Source organism: Streptopelia decaocto, assembly GCF_964273445.1.
Source record: "Streptopelia decaocto genome assembly, chromosome: 6".
In the NCBI taxonomy this organism is placed as follows: Eukaryota; Metazoa; Chordata; class Aves; order Columbiformes; family Columbidae; genus Streptopelia; species Streptopelia decaocto.
Window position 1 is genome coordinate 67,837,575 of NC_138660.1, and position 16,104 is coordinate 67,853,678.

At 51.1% G+C, this 16,104-nt stretch overlaps 1 protein-coding gene across 1 annotated transcript in view; it reads left to right on the forward strand.

Annotated features, from left to right (window-relative positions):
• The first annotated feature begins 252 nt into the window (after nt 1–252).
• GPD2 (glycerol-3-phosphate dehydrogenase 2) overlaps nt 253–16,104 on the forward strand; it is a 52,517-nt gene continuing 36,665 nt past the window's right edge. The window contains exons 1-2 of the mRNA XM_082056070.1: nt 253–562; nt 10,201–10,308. Coding sequence (XP_081912196.1) covers nt 10,207–10,308 — 102 coding nt within the window. The 5' untranslated portion in view covers nt 253–562; nt 10,201–10,206. The remainder of the gene's footprint in view (nt 563–10,200; nt 10,309–16,104) is intronic.

The following is a 16,104-nucleotide window of genomic DNA, read 5'->3' on the forward strand; positions in this document are numbered from 1 at the left end:
TATATTTGTAAACATTAATAAAGTCCCCCCTCAGTGTCCTCTTGTCCAGCTCCAGAGCCCCAGCTCCCTCAGCCTTTCCTCACACGGGAGATGCTCCACTCCCTGCAGCATCTTGGTGGCTGCGCTGGACTCTCTCCAGCAGTTCCCTGTGTTACCCACGTATTTGTGACCCAGAAGGAGCCGGCCCGGGCTGAGCGGCCCGGAGGAGGGGCCGGGCAGGGCCGCGACGCCCCTGAACGCGGCGCGGGGCGCGGAGGCCGCCGGGCGGAGCGGAGCAGGCCCGGCGGGGCCTAGCGCGGCGTTCCGGCCCGAGAACCGCCCGCCCTTGGGCCCGGCCGCGGCCTGGGGCGGAGGGCAGGGCGGGGAGGCGCCGCCGGCGGTTGAGGCGGAGCGCGGAGGCGGCTGGCAAGCTGCCGGAGGCGAAGCGAGGCGTGCCGTGCCGTGCCGCGCCGTGCCGCGGGCGGAGGAGCCGGCCGCCCCGCTCCGCTCCGCCCGCCGCCTTCTCCTCCCGCCGGCCGGCTGCAGCGCGGAGGGACGGGACGCGGCTCGGCCGGGCGCCGCGGTGAGTGGCGGGGGGACGGGGGGACGGGAGGCGGCCGGCGGGGCTTCGCACCTCGGCCCGGCGCGGGGTGGCCGGGACCCCGGGCTGCGGGCTCTGCCCCGGGCTGCGGGCTCTGCCCCGGGCTGCGGGCTCTGCCGGGCCGGCGTGTGGGGACCGCGGGTGCAGCTCCCGAACTGCCCTCCGCGGAACCTGTAGCACACGCAGCGCTGCCGCTCCTCTGCTCCTCCACATCTCGCTTTGGGGAAGCACAGCCGGAGCTGACGCTGCCGGCCGCCTCCCCTCCGCTGTACTGAAGCTTTCGGGTGCAGGGCTGCCCCGGCAGCTGTGCGCGGTGGTTTATCCAGCGGAGCCCGTTTGCGGGGCTGGTGTCCGGCTCGGGCTGGCTCTGGTCAGTTTCCGATGGGCCGGGACACAGCGCCGGGGTCTGCTCACCAACAGCTGTTCGCGCGTGTGGAGGGATGTTTATATGAAATGTACATATGTTTATATAACATGCAGGTATGTTTTTATAATGTGTACATATGTTTATGTAACATGCGTAGGTGTATTTTATAACAAACAAGGCTTTGCAGGACTCTTTAGCTAGATTTCTTTCTCGCATAGAGCTGACAGAATACAGTGGCTCCTGTTATTAAAAAATGTGAATACTGGGCAAGGAATAGTGTGGCTGTAGTTACGCTGAACTTTGGAAAATAGAAACTTACTTCTCGCTTGCACTGAACATACTCATGGGACCATTTCTGGGGGAGAGTGTAGCTGTGTAACAAGTCAGTCCTCAACTTTTTTTGTGCTTATTTCTTCTACTCAATAACTTGGTTTAGTGTATTTTTAATTGAAGTTAATCAGACCTTTCCTTTTCCTTACTTATTCATAGGTACGGTTCCTCAGAAATGTTTAGTGATGAGCAGTGACTGACGATTAGCTAGTAAAGACTCCATCTGATATTTCAAGATCTCTAAGGGTTGATAGCTAAGGCAAAATCCAGTACTGGCTCTTCTATAACAGCAATAAGCAGAATGATATTAATGTTAGCCATTTACCAGTTTTATTTAGTCTAACCTCGGATGAAAATTTTGAATAGACATGCATACTCGTGAAAGATTATACGCACACCTTGTATCTAATTTGTAGTGTTATTTGGTTGTGTATATACGGATATACACTTTATTTTGCTTAATTATGTGTGTGCGCAAATATGCATGTGCAGAAGCACAGTAATAATAACTTGGTGAGCCAGGCCCTTATTACATAGTGTAATATTTTCTCTAGAGATCCATTTCTACCTGGTAATGTCACTAATAGAAGTTTGGAAAGCTGGATGGATGTGGTAGGTTCAAAGGCCGTTAATGCAAACCGGCTTTCCAAATGAAAGCTCACACAGGTTCCTTTCCACCACCTGCTTTGTTTTCGCACATGTCTCTGCAAGCTTTAGGAAATATTTAAAAGAAATGTGCTTTTTCCACAGTCAGTTTGCAGTTGTTACTTTCTACTTTCCCATGAGCTGGGGTGCGTGGGCCGGCGAGCTCTGCCTGCAGAAGGGCACACGTCGGTGCACCGGGACCGACCCCAGAGGAGCTGAGTACTGGGTAGGAAGGGAAATTCATGTGAAACAAAAAAATTAGAGGCTGGGGAAAAAAAAAGATCTCTGAAGCAGATGAGGCCAAAGTGTGAGGATGGCGGTTTGAAGAGGGAAGTCCCGCGTGCTGCTGCTTCCTGGGCTGTGGGCGCGGAGCCGGAGCTGCGGCGGTGACGATGTGGAGCGGAGACCGCGGGGCTGCGTCCCCAGCTCCTGCTGCTGTGGATGGAGCCCATTTCTTCCGAAAGGCGTCATTTGAGAGAGCAATTTTTATTGTTGTTACATTAAAAACTCCTCGGTTTTGCTTTTAGAAACACTCCACATCCCTAAATAGCTTTCTTTGAGCTTTCTTGTAGCTCTGTCTCAAAGGGTTTGTTGCACCCAATAATGCTGCTGGAGCCCAGGTTGTCATTTCTCTGCTGGCTGGGTACAAAGTCTTGGACTCGGCCTTTGTTTTGCATAGCAAAGTGTTTCTCAAATCAAATGCTGATTGTGCTTTCAAAATGATATTGAATGCATGCCCCTCCTTGGGAATGAGGTTGCGTGTACAATCAGGTCTGGATCTTTGCGCCAGTGTATAAAGCCAGGCTGCTTCCTTGACACGCCTAAGTAATCACCTGCTTTGGAGGTATTTTTAAGGAAGTGCTTGTTTGCCTGTGCAGGTCTATGTCCAGTCTTGTAATAAGCAAAACACCTTGGTTTTTAATCCTCCTTCCTCTAGTGTTTGGCTAAGGGGCGGAAGGGGTGTGGTGGGTTTTATGGCGGATATTAACCCCCACTAATATAGAAAGTGAGAACGACTGTTTGAACTACTTAAGCTAAAGACAATGTTGGCACAGGAACAAAAAGTGTGGCAATCACCCTGCGTTAGTCAATGATCAGACTGGAGACTTGGTTTCCCACTCCTCGCATGGCAGATTTTGAAGTAACCTTTCAATAGGACAGGAGGGAATTAAAATAAATTTATGATAAAACTTGATAAATATATTATGGTGTTTTTATGGTGGGAAAGCTCGAAACACTCGTGACCTCAGTGTTCATTGTGTTCCTTTTAGTTCCCGGGGTTACAGCTGTCGCTGTCTGTAAGTATTGCCTCATCCTCAGGAACATATTGCTTTCTCCAGCAAAATTCCTACTAGCTGAAATCCCAAGAAAGATTTAAAAATCAGACTTTTCCCCTCATTATCTGTAAGTTTGTTTTTTTTTTTTTTTTTTGAGGGTGATGGAACAGAAGAAAAAGTGGTTAGGTTAAAAATACAAACAGTGGAAAGAGAAACCAGATAGGTTTGTTAGTGTGTTCAGTGCAGGATACAGCTTGAAGCAGTTGGGATATCGTCATGTAACGCTGGCTGGGAAGACCTTGGTCACCTGAGTACAGAAAGCTGAGTAGTTCGAAGCAGTGGGGACCAAGAGCAGGAATGAGGATAGTACGCCTATTTTTTGCTTTTCTTTTCCTATATTTTTGTGCATGACAAGTGCTGCAGCTGCTTTTGGGCGCGATAGCCGAGCGAGTTGCCGGGCCTGGGGCGTGGGGAGGATTTTCCCCATATGGGCACTGCTGCTCCGGTTCCGCTGATGAGTGCAGGTGCCCCGCGGGGTTCGGGGTTTGAAGTTCTGCGTACGGGAACATACACATTTGTGATGTGGTCTGTGGCTTAAAGGGACTTGTAACCCTCTGAGCTGTCTGGATATTGTGGATTATGTTTCTGTGCTTGGTTGGTGAGGTAGTTCTTGGCTAATTAATTAAAAAGTGCCGGAACTTGTGTTTAAGAACCCGAAGTAACCATCGGAGGTTTTAGGAGAGGGTTTTGTACCCGCTGGAACTCTCTCTCAGTGTGCGGCTCCATTAGATACGGTTCACAGTCCGTACTGGTGGAAGTCACAAGGTGTGAGCCGGTGGCCAGACTCGGCTGGTGAGGCAGGAAACCAGCTTGGGTTGCCCCTCCAAGTGTCCTGCTTGGTCCTTGTTCACCGTCACTGCTGGTCAGGTAACAATTAGCACAGGGCGGCCCAGGAGGTGAGACCCCCAGCTGGGGATGGAGTGCTCGGTGACTGCTGGGGGTGCTGCCGGGGGCACCCCCGTTTGGGTTGGTTTCAGCTTTAGTCACTTGCTTCTGAGATGCTTCCTTTGGTCAGTGTGGTCTGACATCCTGTGGAACTTAGTGTTAACCACTTCAGTCCTTTTGAAGAGCAAAGGAGAGATGTAGATGATCTAGTTAAGGGGGGGCGCTAACAGGATTATTTTCTGATTACGTCACCTTTTTCTTGTTCTTTGGCCACTTCTTGCACCGACGCACCCCTGACCGGCTGGTAACGCTCTCGGGTGGCACAGCTTTGGCCGCTCCAGTTACCTGCAGCGAGAATCCTAATTGTGGCCTGTGCTGCTGCTGTTCCCTGCACCACAGCGACCACCTTTCAAGTAGTCCTGCAGGAAGGATCGAGAGCCAAATTCAGAACAAGACAGTGACTTCAGCTCTTCAGAGGCGGCACAAGACGCGACTCTGCCTGGAGGGAGACCCGTCTGGGGCTCTCGTCACCCAAACCTCACCTGAGAAGCTTTTGGAAGGAATAAGACATTGAATTAGACAACGCTGCTGTGCCAGTGGCAAGTTATGCAAACCGTAGTGGTGATGATTATAAGTTTTCTATTTTTAAGCCTTCTATTGAGTGACTCACTTTATTAGATGTGTTTGTTTAAAACGGAATGTGAAGCACCCAGATTCCATGGTAATGGCCTCATAAAGCGCTCAGATATACAACACAACAGATTGGATTTCTTCTCTTAATTTAACAGGTTTTGCGTCTCATACGCCATGTCTGATGGCAGCATACAGGGCGTCACACGCTCCTATTGCGAAGCTCCACAGTTTGTATCCATCTGTCTCTTCACTTTTGCTAAAGTAGTCATCTTCCTTTGATCTCTCACTCACGATTCTGTGGCTGAATTTCCCACCCTTCCCCGTCCCTCATTCCTCCCATTCCTTCCCCCACCTTTGGCCATGGGCTGCTTAGATCCAGCCCGATGGTTTGATGATTAGGAATCCCCGAGTGCAGCGCTGCGGGCGGTTCAGTGCTCCTTTGGCAGCTCCTGGGCCTGGGCAGGTGCCCGTGTGCCCTGGGCTGTGCAGAGTGGCACAACTCCAGGTAAGACCCAGCCAACAGTCTTGCTGGGCTGGGCCTTACGGGTGATGAGGAGGGCAAGTCGCTCCTTGGATTTGCGTCAGGCTGCTCAGAGCTGGGGGGTGGCAGATGTTTGTCACATCTACTGAGGGTGGGTGTTGAAACCCCCTCTTTATGAAACAGGATGTGAGTTGCACGTTGTATGCTTTTTGGTTTTTCAACGTGGGGCTGAAAGTGGTGCGGGAGAATCCAGGCTTTGAGGAGCGTGTTAACGGTGAAGTGGAGCCTGTGCCCGTGGGGTGGGAGACCCAGGGTTTGTCACCGGTGGGCTCAGCGGGGTGTCCCCAGCCGGGCTGAGCTCCCCGGGGCAGTGGCCGCTGCTTCGTCACAGTCAGCGTGACCCCGAATTGTGGTTACGAAATGGAGCACTTCCTCCTGTGATCACAGTTCTTAATAACTTCTTTAACTTTTGGAAACCGAAAGCATGAACGTTGGTGTAGTTTCCATTTCATGTAATTCGTGCCTTTTTTTTTTTTTCCCCCCTTTGTGCTTCCTTTCAATTTTAAAGCCTCTTTCTTCTTATCAGGAGTGCTCTGCTAGCCGGAGGTTTGCGGTGCCGTCCCTGCGGCTGTTCAGCGGCGCTGGGCGGGTTGGCCGGGCCGTGCCGCGGTGTTTGCGGAGCTGGGAGCGATCACGCCGTGCACGGCACCCCCTGCTCGTGCTGCCGCTCCTGCCCCGCGTGCTCCCGGCCTGCGGGGACATCAGCCCACCCTGCAGCCCGTGGGGTGGGTCCAAAGGCTGCCATTTATCACCTCTGTTGAAGTTAAGGGTAAGATTTAACACGCAGATTTACAGTGTCAGGTGGCACTTACAGCATTAAAGCACTATACGCTGTTTGAGCCCTTTTTAAAGGTGACTCAGAATATTTGTGTTATGGAAAGATGACTTATTTCTGACTGCATCACTTCTCATGCTGTTTGCTGTTATAGTTTTCATTAAAATAAAATTCAGTTTCCATCACAAGCTACTGAGCTTGGCTTGGAAGAGAGTCAAGGTTTATCACCTGCTTGCAGAAGATGAGAGGTTTTTAAGTGTGGGCTCCTTCCCTGTATATAGCACTCTGTGTGCAGCCTTGGTCACGGCTGTGTGAGCTGCATTCTTTCCCCTTTCATCTCTGTGCCCTGCTTTATCCTGCTTGGTGCTCACAACAGTCTTTAGCACCCGTCTGGGACAGAACTTGAGGAAAAATCCCACAAGTGTCCGTTTGGAGCTGCAGTTTCTCTCTGGCTGTGTGTGCTGGGGCAGTCCTGAAGCCGTCCTGCCGGGGACACCTCGGTGTGTCCATTTCCCACGTGCGATGCGGTTCCTTTTGGAGAGATGCCGGAGTGTTTTGGGCAGGGAGGAGTTGCCATATGCTCTGGTGGGGGTCGGGCAGAGCCTCGCAGGGCACCCAGCAGCCTGGCACCTATGTATTACATATTGTGACCCTGCCGGCTGGCTGGCTGGGGCTCTGCTGCCATGCCTGTAATGGCCTGAGCTCAGCTCAGCCTCATCCAAATCCATCTGCTCATACCTCACCAACACGGGTTCCTAGGGTGAAATTGAGATGTTCCAAGTGTGAAAGCGCTGTCTGTAGATTTGAATGCCTGTCGAGCTTTGCACCGGAGTGGCTTATGTTAAGCCGTACTTTCCTTTCTGTCCCTGAATAAGCTTCTCTTACCGATGGCGAGCAAGATTTATGTGGCAATTTGCGCAGCTGGTCTCCTGGGAGCGTTCCTTTCCCCGGAGAATTGTGTAAATGTGGCTCCGAGCGCCGAGCAGAGCTGATGCTGCCCGTACCCCCCGGCAGTGGCTGGGGATAGAACCCCCAGCACACAGGGCATCGAGCCTGCTGCTTTCTGTGTGTTCTGTGTTATCTTGCATAGTGAAAGCGGCAGAATTGTTCTCTGAGGCATCTCTGATTTCCCCCAGTGCAGTTAGCACAGCTGTGTCCTCAGTGCGCCCGGTGTGCACTCCGGCGATGTCCCTGCTCGTGGCCGGGGGTTGGACCACATCACTTCTAAGGTCTCTTCAGCCCATGCCGTTCCGTGGTTTGACGTGTGCCAGCACCGGCCCGTGGTGCCGGCTGCGTTCTGTAGGGTGAAACGTGTCGCCGGTAGAGATCTGGAGGTGGAAAGGGCTGGTATGCCAAAAGACTGCGCTATTATACACACGATCCTGAAGATTTTGTAGCTCCTCCCAAATTTTCAATAAAACAATACTGAGTTGAACTTCCATTTGATTTTGATAATCACTTAACTTCTGAAGGCTGACTGTCCTTCATTTATACATATGAAGGAATATTTATTGCATGCAATTGCCCGTGGAGTTGATTTCATTCCTAATAAAGATTTCTTATAGGAAATGTTAAAGAAAAGCTGTTTGCTTGCCTCTGTAGCATTGCGTTAGAGCTAGTGACAGGTGCCTCGGAGTTTTCTGGGTCACAGTAAGCACGGTGGGGACACGGGGGTGCTTGTTGCTTTTGGTGTTTGTTGTTTAAGCCAGTTCTCATATGTGGGAGGACCAGAGTTTATCCTGGCTGATGAATGAGAACCTATGGCATCTGGACCCAAGTGTTGCCTGTCAGCCCATGTGTTAAACACGAAAGAAATTCTTTCCAAAGCTGCGTGGAACACTGCGTGTTGAAAGCACTGGAGCGCGTTGGGCTGCGTGCCGTCCATCAGCAGCTGCTGGGCCGTGCCTCTCGGTGCCAAAGTTAATGAGCTTCTGAAGAGTTGAGTTGGACTGGGGTAGGAGGGGGTTTGTGCTTCAGCCGTCACCGTTTCGTACCGAACTTGGCAAAACACTGAGCGGATACGCTTCCATTTGTTTTCCTGAAATCTCTGCAGGTGCGTAATGCGGTTCGTTGGAAGATGCTAATTTGTTCTTTTAAAACTCCCTTGGATTCTACAGCATATTGTGTTCCCAGAACAGGCACTTGCGAGGGTTTTATGCTCCTTTGCTGATGCGTCAGGTGTGTGAAAGTGCTTCAAGGCTGCCACGCTTTGCAGGCTGAACGATGAGTTGTTTTTCTAGGACTTGGAGAAGCCTTCTGGTCGGAGTGTGTAGTACCCAGAGTGCTGGGATGATGTCTGTGTTCACCGTCACCGTGTGCTTTGTGCGGCTCAGGCGGCACGTGAGCTGCTGCTGGTGGCCGCGGGTACTTTGGTTTGCAGGATGGTGATGGCAGCGCCAGTTTGCCAGCTGCACGTTTTGACTCGTGCAGCACCAAATTTCATGTTGTGTTACGACTTCGTGAGTATCTGTAGGCATTTCAGGTGTGTCAAAGTGATATTATAGAAGGTTGTTTTAAGAGATTTAAGATGGTAGGGTTTAGCTGCTGGTTAGTTTTTACTTTTAATGTTGGGGGGCTGATAAACCTGCAGAATGGTGTGTGGTTCGAGGCACTCTGCTCTGGTGGTAGGATGTTTCTCCCTGTCATGGTCTAAAGGAAACATGAAGCTGGTCTCTTTTGAGACTGAAGTATGAAGTAAGTGGAAAATGTGATGCTCTACATACATATCGAGAAAGGTTGTTATGGTGGGAGTCTTCAAGAGCATATGTGCTGCTCTGCAGAAAAACTTGTGGGAAGCTGCAAGTCTTGGCCTTCTGTACAGTAATCACTTACATATAATACATACAGCATCTGTGCATCAAATGTTTGTGTGCAGTAGTGGTGTGTGGACTCTCCCCCTGTACTGAATGTGCTGCAAGGGAATGAAGTCGAGATCTATACCATCTTAAAAATGAAGTTTTCTTGTTTGGCTTATGTCTTAAACATGTTTGGTGTGTTCTTAAAGAAAAAATAACAGTTATGCAAACTGGAAGAACTAATAGATGAATCCCCCTGCCCAGCCCCTGGATGGGGGAGCTCAGTGGGCTGGGCTCTGCTGGGCCCGGCTCTGGTGGGCCTGGCTCCTGTGGGCCCAGCTCCCACCGCCTTCCAAGCCCGCTGTTGTTCCAGCGCTGGCACAGGGCTGCACACACCGTCTGCTGCTGCTTTAGCCTTAACGGTGCTAAATCTCTTGTATGGAGCCTGGGGGTCTGGGGCTGGGACAAAGCTGTGTCCATCCCGGGGGCTCCAGCGCTGTGGACCCCTCAGCCGTGGTGGGTGTTGTTTCTAACGCGACACGAGCTCCGTGGTCCCGCCAGGATGGATGAGGTTGTGCCTGCTTAAGATTCAGGTCAGCTCCATGCAAATCTTTCATTCAGCGTCCGGACACTGTGTCTTTGAAGAATTCGCCTGACCCACATAGGGCTGGTTGTAAACCCTGTGTAGGCAGATGACAAGTTCTGCGCTAACCGCGAGACGCTTGCTCTTGTCTGCTGCCTGTGCTGCTGCTCCTCGCCGCAGGGCCCGACCGGCGCGGCGCCTCCCCAGCGATCCCGGGTAGGACGAGCTGTGTACAGGGACTGCTGGCCCCAGAATTCCTGCCGGGAAAGCGGGATGAAGCGTTCCAGGCAGCCGCGGCTGTAGCAGTGGTTTGATGGGGCAGGAGGGCGGCTGCAGGTGATCCTGTCAAGCAGATGCGCTGTTCTCTTGTGCCGGGGGTTTGGCTGTGACAGGGTGTTCTGGTTCTGCTTTTGCCACAGCATCATAAGCACTTATCACATGTACAAGTACTTAGAGCTTAGGCAGGGGCCGTGCATACATCTTGTATGTCTAAACACTCTTTTGTCGTTCAGCTTTCGCAGCAAATACGGGAGCACTCTGGCCTGCCTCTGACTAGACTTTGTTTAGAAATTAGTAATACTGCAATCAAAGTCGCTAATTAATATATTGCTACCCTAAGTTTCAACTTGTCACAACATTGTCATTAGTTTCTGCAGATGGTCTGTTCTGTGTAGCCTGGATTCTAACATGGAAAAACTGCCTATTAATTTTTATCTTCTTTTCTTACAGTAAAAAATGGCATTTCAGAAGGCAGTGAAAGGAACCGCTCTCATTGGAGGAGGTGCCATAGCAACAGTTTTTGGCCTCTCTCAATTTTCTCAGTATAGAAACAAACACGTAAGTATTAATTATGATTTCTGATAAAATATGAAACTTAAAATCTGTTAGAGCGTATGTTAGGCTTATACGAATAGTGCTGTTTGGAGAGGAGTGCCAAGAGCCTCTCAGCTTGATTCGGTAGGTGCTAATCTGGAGGATGGCATTAAACGATGTTTCGCTATTGTAAGTCTTTAAACAGTGGGGAAGTGAGATTCTTATAAATCACTTTTAAGGTTTAAAAAATGACCTTTGTGTAGGACTAGGGATTTACTCAGTTGCAGGAGGAGTGGAAAGTACCGATTGAAGTATAAGCATTAAATAGAGAGCATTGTCAAACTTAGAAGCTGGAAGTGAAACCAGTAGCGCTGCCTCTGAGAATCCAGCTTCAGAACCCGGACACACGGACAGAACAGATCCTGGCAGCGGAGGGTGATGCTGGGGACCTGCAGCTGAGGTGCGGCAGTGGTGCAGAAGGAGGTGCGGCAGTGGTGCGGAAGGAGGTGCAGCAGTGGTGCAGAAGGGGGTGCAGCAGTGGTGCAGACGGAGGTGCAGCGGTGCTGCAGAAGGAGGTGCAGCAGTAGTGCAGACGGAAGTGCAGCGGTGGTGCGGAAGGAGGTGCGGCAGTGGTGCGGAAGGGGGTGCGGCAGTGGTGCGGAAGGGGGTGCGGCAGTGGTGCGGAAGGAGGTGCAGCGGTGGTGCAGAAGGAGGTGCAGCAGTGGTGCAGAAGGGGGTGCGGCAGTGGTGCAGCAGGAGGTGCAGCAGTGGTGCAGAAGGAGGTGCGGCGGTGGTGCAGAAGGGGGTGCGGCAGTGGTGCAGCAGGAGGTGCAGCAGTGGTGCAGAAGGAGGTGCAGCAGTGGTGCAGCAGGAGGTGCGGCAGTGGTGCAGCAGGAGGTGCGGCAGTGGTGCAGCAGGAGGTGCAGCAGTGGTGCAGCAGGAGGTGCAGCAGTGGTGCAGCAGGAGGTGCAGCAGTGGTGCAGCAGGAGGTGCAGCAGTGGTGCAGAAGGAGGTGCAGCAGTGGTGCAGAAGGAGGTGCAGCAGTGGTGCAGAAGGAGGTGCAGCAGTGGTGCGGAAGGGGGTGCGGCAGTGGAGCAGAAGGAGGGGCGGCAGGTTCCGCTCTCAGTTGTGCGTTGGTTCTCGCCGCTGTAGAAAACGGGTTTCGCTGGCAGGTCTGCCCCTCGCCGTGCTCTTTAACTCGCTTCTCGGTGCCGGAGCCAAGGAGGAGTCGGTGAAAGGAACAGGCGTTGCGGGCTGGTTTTCCGCAGAGCTGGAGTGGCTCAACAGCTACTGCATGTCTTAAAGCAAGTAGCTGCCCACTGTTGCAGTGCAGTAGTGCCGTGCTTTAGAGCGTTAGCAAATCCCCCTCTCTGTGCTCCGTGTGTAAGGGAACACATCTCCTGATGGTGTGTTCAATGTGGCGCTTGGCGTTTGGCCAAGAGCGTTTGCAATCAGTGTTCCTGCCCTGGCTGAAGCAGGCGCAGAGCCATGGTCTGATCTGCTCCAGTCTCGGTCTGGGAAAAGCTCAAGCCCAAGGAGCCACCTGCCCCTTCCCCGAGATGGTATCGGGGCGAGCGGGTGCTCGCTCTGCTTTTCACCGTGGAAAGGTAACCAGCCGGCTCTTCAGCCAGGCAGGCTGTTACTCCGAGCTGCTTCCGTTACCACACATTTACTATAAGATGCCGTTCAAATTGGGCAAACTGAAGATAGGAACGGAGGCGGATCGTAGTGGTCTAGGTGAAGGTAAAGCCGTGGGCAGCGGGGGAGAGTCTTCACCGAGCTCCACGAGGGCGTGTGTTACATCTGAATAAATGATAACCGGAATGTTCTGGCTGTTTGTACGGGCAGGAGGAGCAGAGAACGGGATGAATCATTTCTGGGGAACCTAGCTGGAGAGTGGAGAAACCGCAATCCTTATGGCTTTGGATACCGTTGCAGAAAATAAAGCCGACCATTTAAAGCGAGCTTCCCATTGGGCTGCCTGTCTTGCACCTACCTGATAATACTGCTTCTAAATCTCTCTGGAGTCTTTATTGTAGGATTTTTACAGTCTGGCTTCATTACTGTCAGAAATGGCAGCTTCAGACTTCAGGACTGTTAAATATGAGAAGGAGTTGGAGGGGAAAAGTGACCTGTCTAGCTCACTTGCACGTGCAGTGTTCCGGAATTCAGGGATCTCCCATTTTTCTGGTGATGGGTGGCTGTTGGATGGCCACCATGAATTTCCAGAGACAGATTAAAACCCAAAGTTTTACAGAAGATTGTGGTGTCAAAATGAAATAACCGCTTGTCCCCTGATTTCTAAACCTGTTGTGTAGGATCGGTCTACAAAGGATCTGAAATTTCCAGCATATGTCTCAGCAAATGGATCTGTCAAGTGAACAGCAGGTTGTTTTCATGTTGTACTAACTTGCGCGTTTGCTACGTGATGTCCCTTAAAGCTGCTGCCTTAAACACCTAATATAGGGCAGCAGGTGGAACATAACGGGAGGGATTGACACAAAGGAGGACAGTCCGTTTGTCGTGTTGACATATCTAAGCTGTGGGCATGTCCCCCAGCCCGAGTGTCCTCTTTTTAATAATGCCTGCCAATCAAATGTACGCCAGGGCAAAGAGCTTGTCTTCCTTTGCCAGGGAAGAATATTGCCCCAAGATGTGCACTAATTGGCTACACACTGTAGGAAATCTGTTATTTCAAGAACAGAGTCCCTCACATAATGAGACAGCAATAAAATGCTCGGTTTTTCCGCGTGTTTGTATTGCTTCGCGCAGGGACCGTCTGTGCCGACCTGCAACGGGGCAGCAGGTACAGAACGAGAGCTCGGCTGCCCATAGCCCTGGGCACGCAGTCCGGTGAGCTGTCTGTCTGTCTGTGTTTGTTGGGTGTTTCTGTGTAACAGGGCTGGTCCAGGGACATCCAAGGGAGAGGATGGAGGGCGCTGAGGTTGTGGCCCTTGAGAACGGGTAAGGTTGGGTTCCTGCTGAGCACAGGGAGGGTGGGAACACAGGTTGACATGACAGAACTCTTGTCGAGTTTAACTCGTAAGCCGATAGATGAATATTACATTTCTGTATGTTTTTATAGCAACCTGATCACTGGGGTATTTACTGAATGAATAAGATGGGACAGCTTAATGCTCTGTGTAAGGGAATGAGTAGGAATGACACTAATTCAAGCAAAACCTCCTTTGGTAAACACACAGGAGTGGTGCCTTCATCCAGCCGTTTCCCTTAAGGGAGCTGGTCCAGCTTCTGTGCAGCCTCCCTGGCTTAGGCTGTGGAGGGCGAATGCGGAATTCGGACAAGGAGGCTGCTGTTAGATTAAGAAGAAAACCCCTTTTCTGTAGGAAAGGGGAACTCTTCATAGCAGGTGGTGCAGGGGTCTGAAGAAACTAGTCCCTCCCAACTGTTTTGGGTCAAAGCAAAAGGGTGCGTAGACTCCCAGGTCATTTTCAGTGCTTCCACTGTAAATGAATTGCATCTCAAACAATACGGGAACCCTCAATCCATGTGTGCTATGTTGACTACCACTCAGGAGCTCCTGAAAAGAAGAATTGCATCCGAGATGAAGCTGAACCCCTCTGAGACATAAAATGCACAGGCTATGTACATCATCGATTGATTTGGCCTCAGATATTCGGATACCGGAATGGCAAATGTGATACAGCCAGCTGTGTCACCAGCGCTTCTAACGCTGATAGGGACAGAGAAATGGAAATACCCGTTTCTCTTGCTTCCCGGAGATGCTGACTGAACTGCTTCACGTGAATGCGTGGAGCCAGGTGCACCGGTGCTAGATGTGGAGCGGGTGCTCCTGGATGAGGTTTGAACTGCTGCTCCCCTGGTTGTGCAGTTGCAGGGGATGCTGGCTGCTCCTAACTAAGCCCGCCAGGCAACCCTTCTCTCTTCTTGCTGTGTAAATACATTGCTGGTCAGCAGGAGTTGATCATCAGGTAAATCCAGTATGGTGTGATGATACGATAATGCACCAGGGCCTGCTTTTGGGTGTTTTTTTTAGTGAATAAGGATGATGAATTTGACGCTGCAAACCGACCTGGAGATTTACGTTAGCAAATGAACAAGAATGCTTGCTTATGGATTACTAGATCGCTGTATAACTTCATGATTGAATTCAAACTGCCAAACTAAATTTCTTCTTGCTAAGAGCGTAATCAAAAGCATTCAAGGAACTCTTGCCTGAGAAATTGTAGATATAAACAGCAATTGCTTATTTCAGTAAACATACTTGTTCACTGCCAAACTAATCACCTTATTGCAGATGGAATCCCTGTGTGCAGCTTTTCTTCACTCCTGCATTTAATTGACAGCAAGATGAATCATATCTATATCAGTTCCTAGTGCGCTAATCACTTTGCTTATGTTGCAGTGCTAATCAGGGCCCTCTCCCAGGACGTCTGCTTGGGCTCTGGTCTGGGTTCTGCTATGGGCCATTTGCAGTGACTAATGTGTTTAAAAACACAAAGTAGTCAAAACCCAAACGATACAGGTACTGCTCAAACTCTGGATTGTGTTTTTCGTGTATTCTCTTGTATTGCTGAGGGTGCACACTTTGAAAATAGTCCCTTGTTCTGCTGAAGAAGGCGAGCCCGGCAACGCAGTGCGGAATTCATCTGGAGACGGGGATTTTCACTTTTCTAAATTTTAAGAAGGTTGAGCGTATGTAGCTGAACTTGACCAACCAAAACACATGCAAGGCTAAGGCAGGGGTGTTCTCGGTCCTCACAATTTCCTTCTTGTCACTTGTCTCCAAGTCCCGGGGTGATATTTAGGGGAGCGAGGAAACAGGCGCCAGCTCTGTCTGTGCTGGCACCGGTACGGCAGCAGAACGCGTGTTCAGTGCAGCAGCTGACCCGGGAAAGCCACAGCTGGGTAGGACGCCAGCCTGTCACTCGTTCCCTTGCTGACTGGGTTGGAACACAACGCGCAGTTAAAGTGGGTGCTGCTGTCCTAAGGAGTTTGCATGAGCCACTTGCATTACAGTCAATATAATCCATGATTGCAGGATGAACTTGATTAATCATCTTTTGAATATGTACCTCCTTTAGACATAGCTGCTGATTTTGAGATTTTATTTTCAGTTTTATAGTAGTGATAGGAACATTGAGAAATAATGCATTTCAATCATAATACTGCCGAAGAACGAGCAAATAATTTAGAACAGAAATATTTAGGTTGCATGCACCATATACCCTGAGCTCGTGCTTCTTGCGCTGTTAATGTACAGCGGACGTGTTGCAAGAATCACGTTCACCTTGAGCTCCCGCGTCTGCTCGGAGCTCTGTGACAACAGAAGAGGCACCGGTCCCTGCGCAGGTGGACAGATGGTGACAGGCGACGGCGTTCCCCGGGTCAGTCGCTGCTGGGGTGCGTCAGGCGGATGTTCCCCGGTGCAAGGGCCGGGGAAGGTGCTGCAGCTCCTGGAGGCTGGCGGTGGTTTGTATGAGCGGAGGGTTTTGGTGAGGGCAGTGATGAGGAGCGTGTCTGGGACACCCGGCGCGCGGGCCGGGTGACGCTCAGACACCGGCGCGGGGTAAACGGCGCCTGTGATGCAGTGTTTGCTGCATCGACCGCCACTGGGAGCTGCTCTGTGGCAACTGGAATTCACGGCTCACGGTGTAATAAGCAGTGAAGCCAAAGGAATAACTGAACAACTTGCCTAATTTGGTTAATTCAAGGAGTGCTTGGGAATAAAAACTTAAATGGGAGAGTTTCCTTGCACAGTGTGAGCAGTGGATGCAAAGAGACGAGACAAAGAGCTTGTTCTAGATACACTAAGAAAGCAGTATTTTGTTTTGCCGC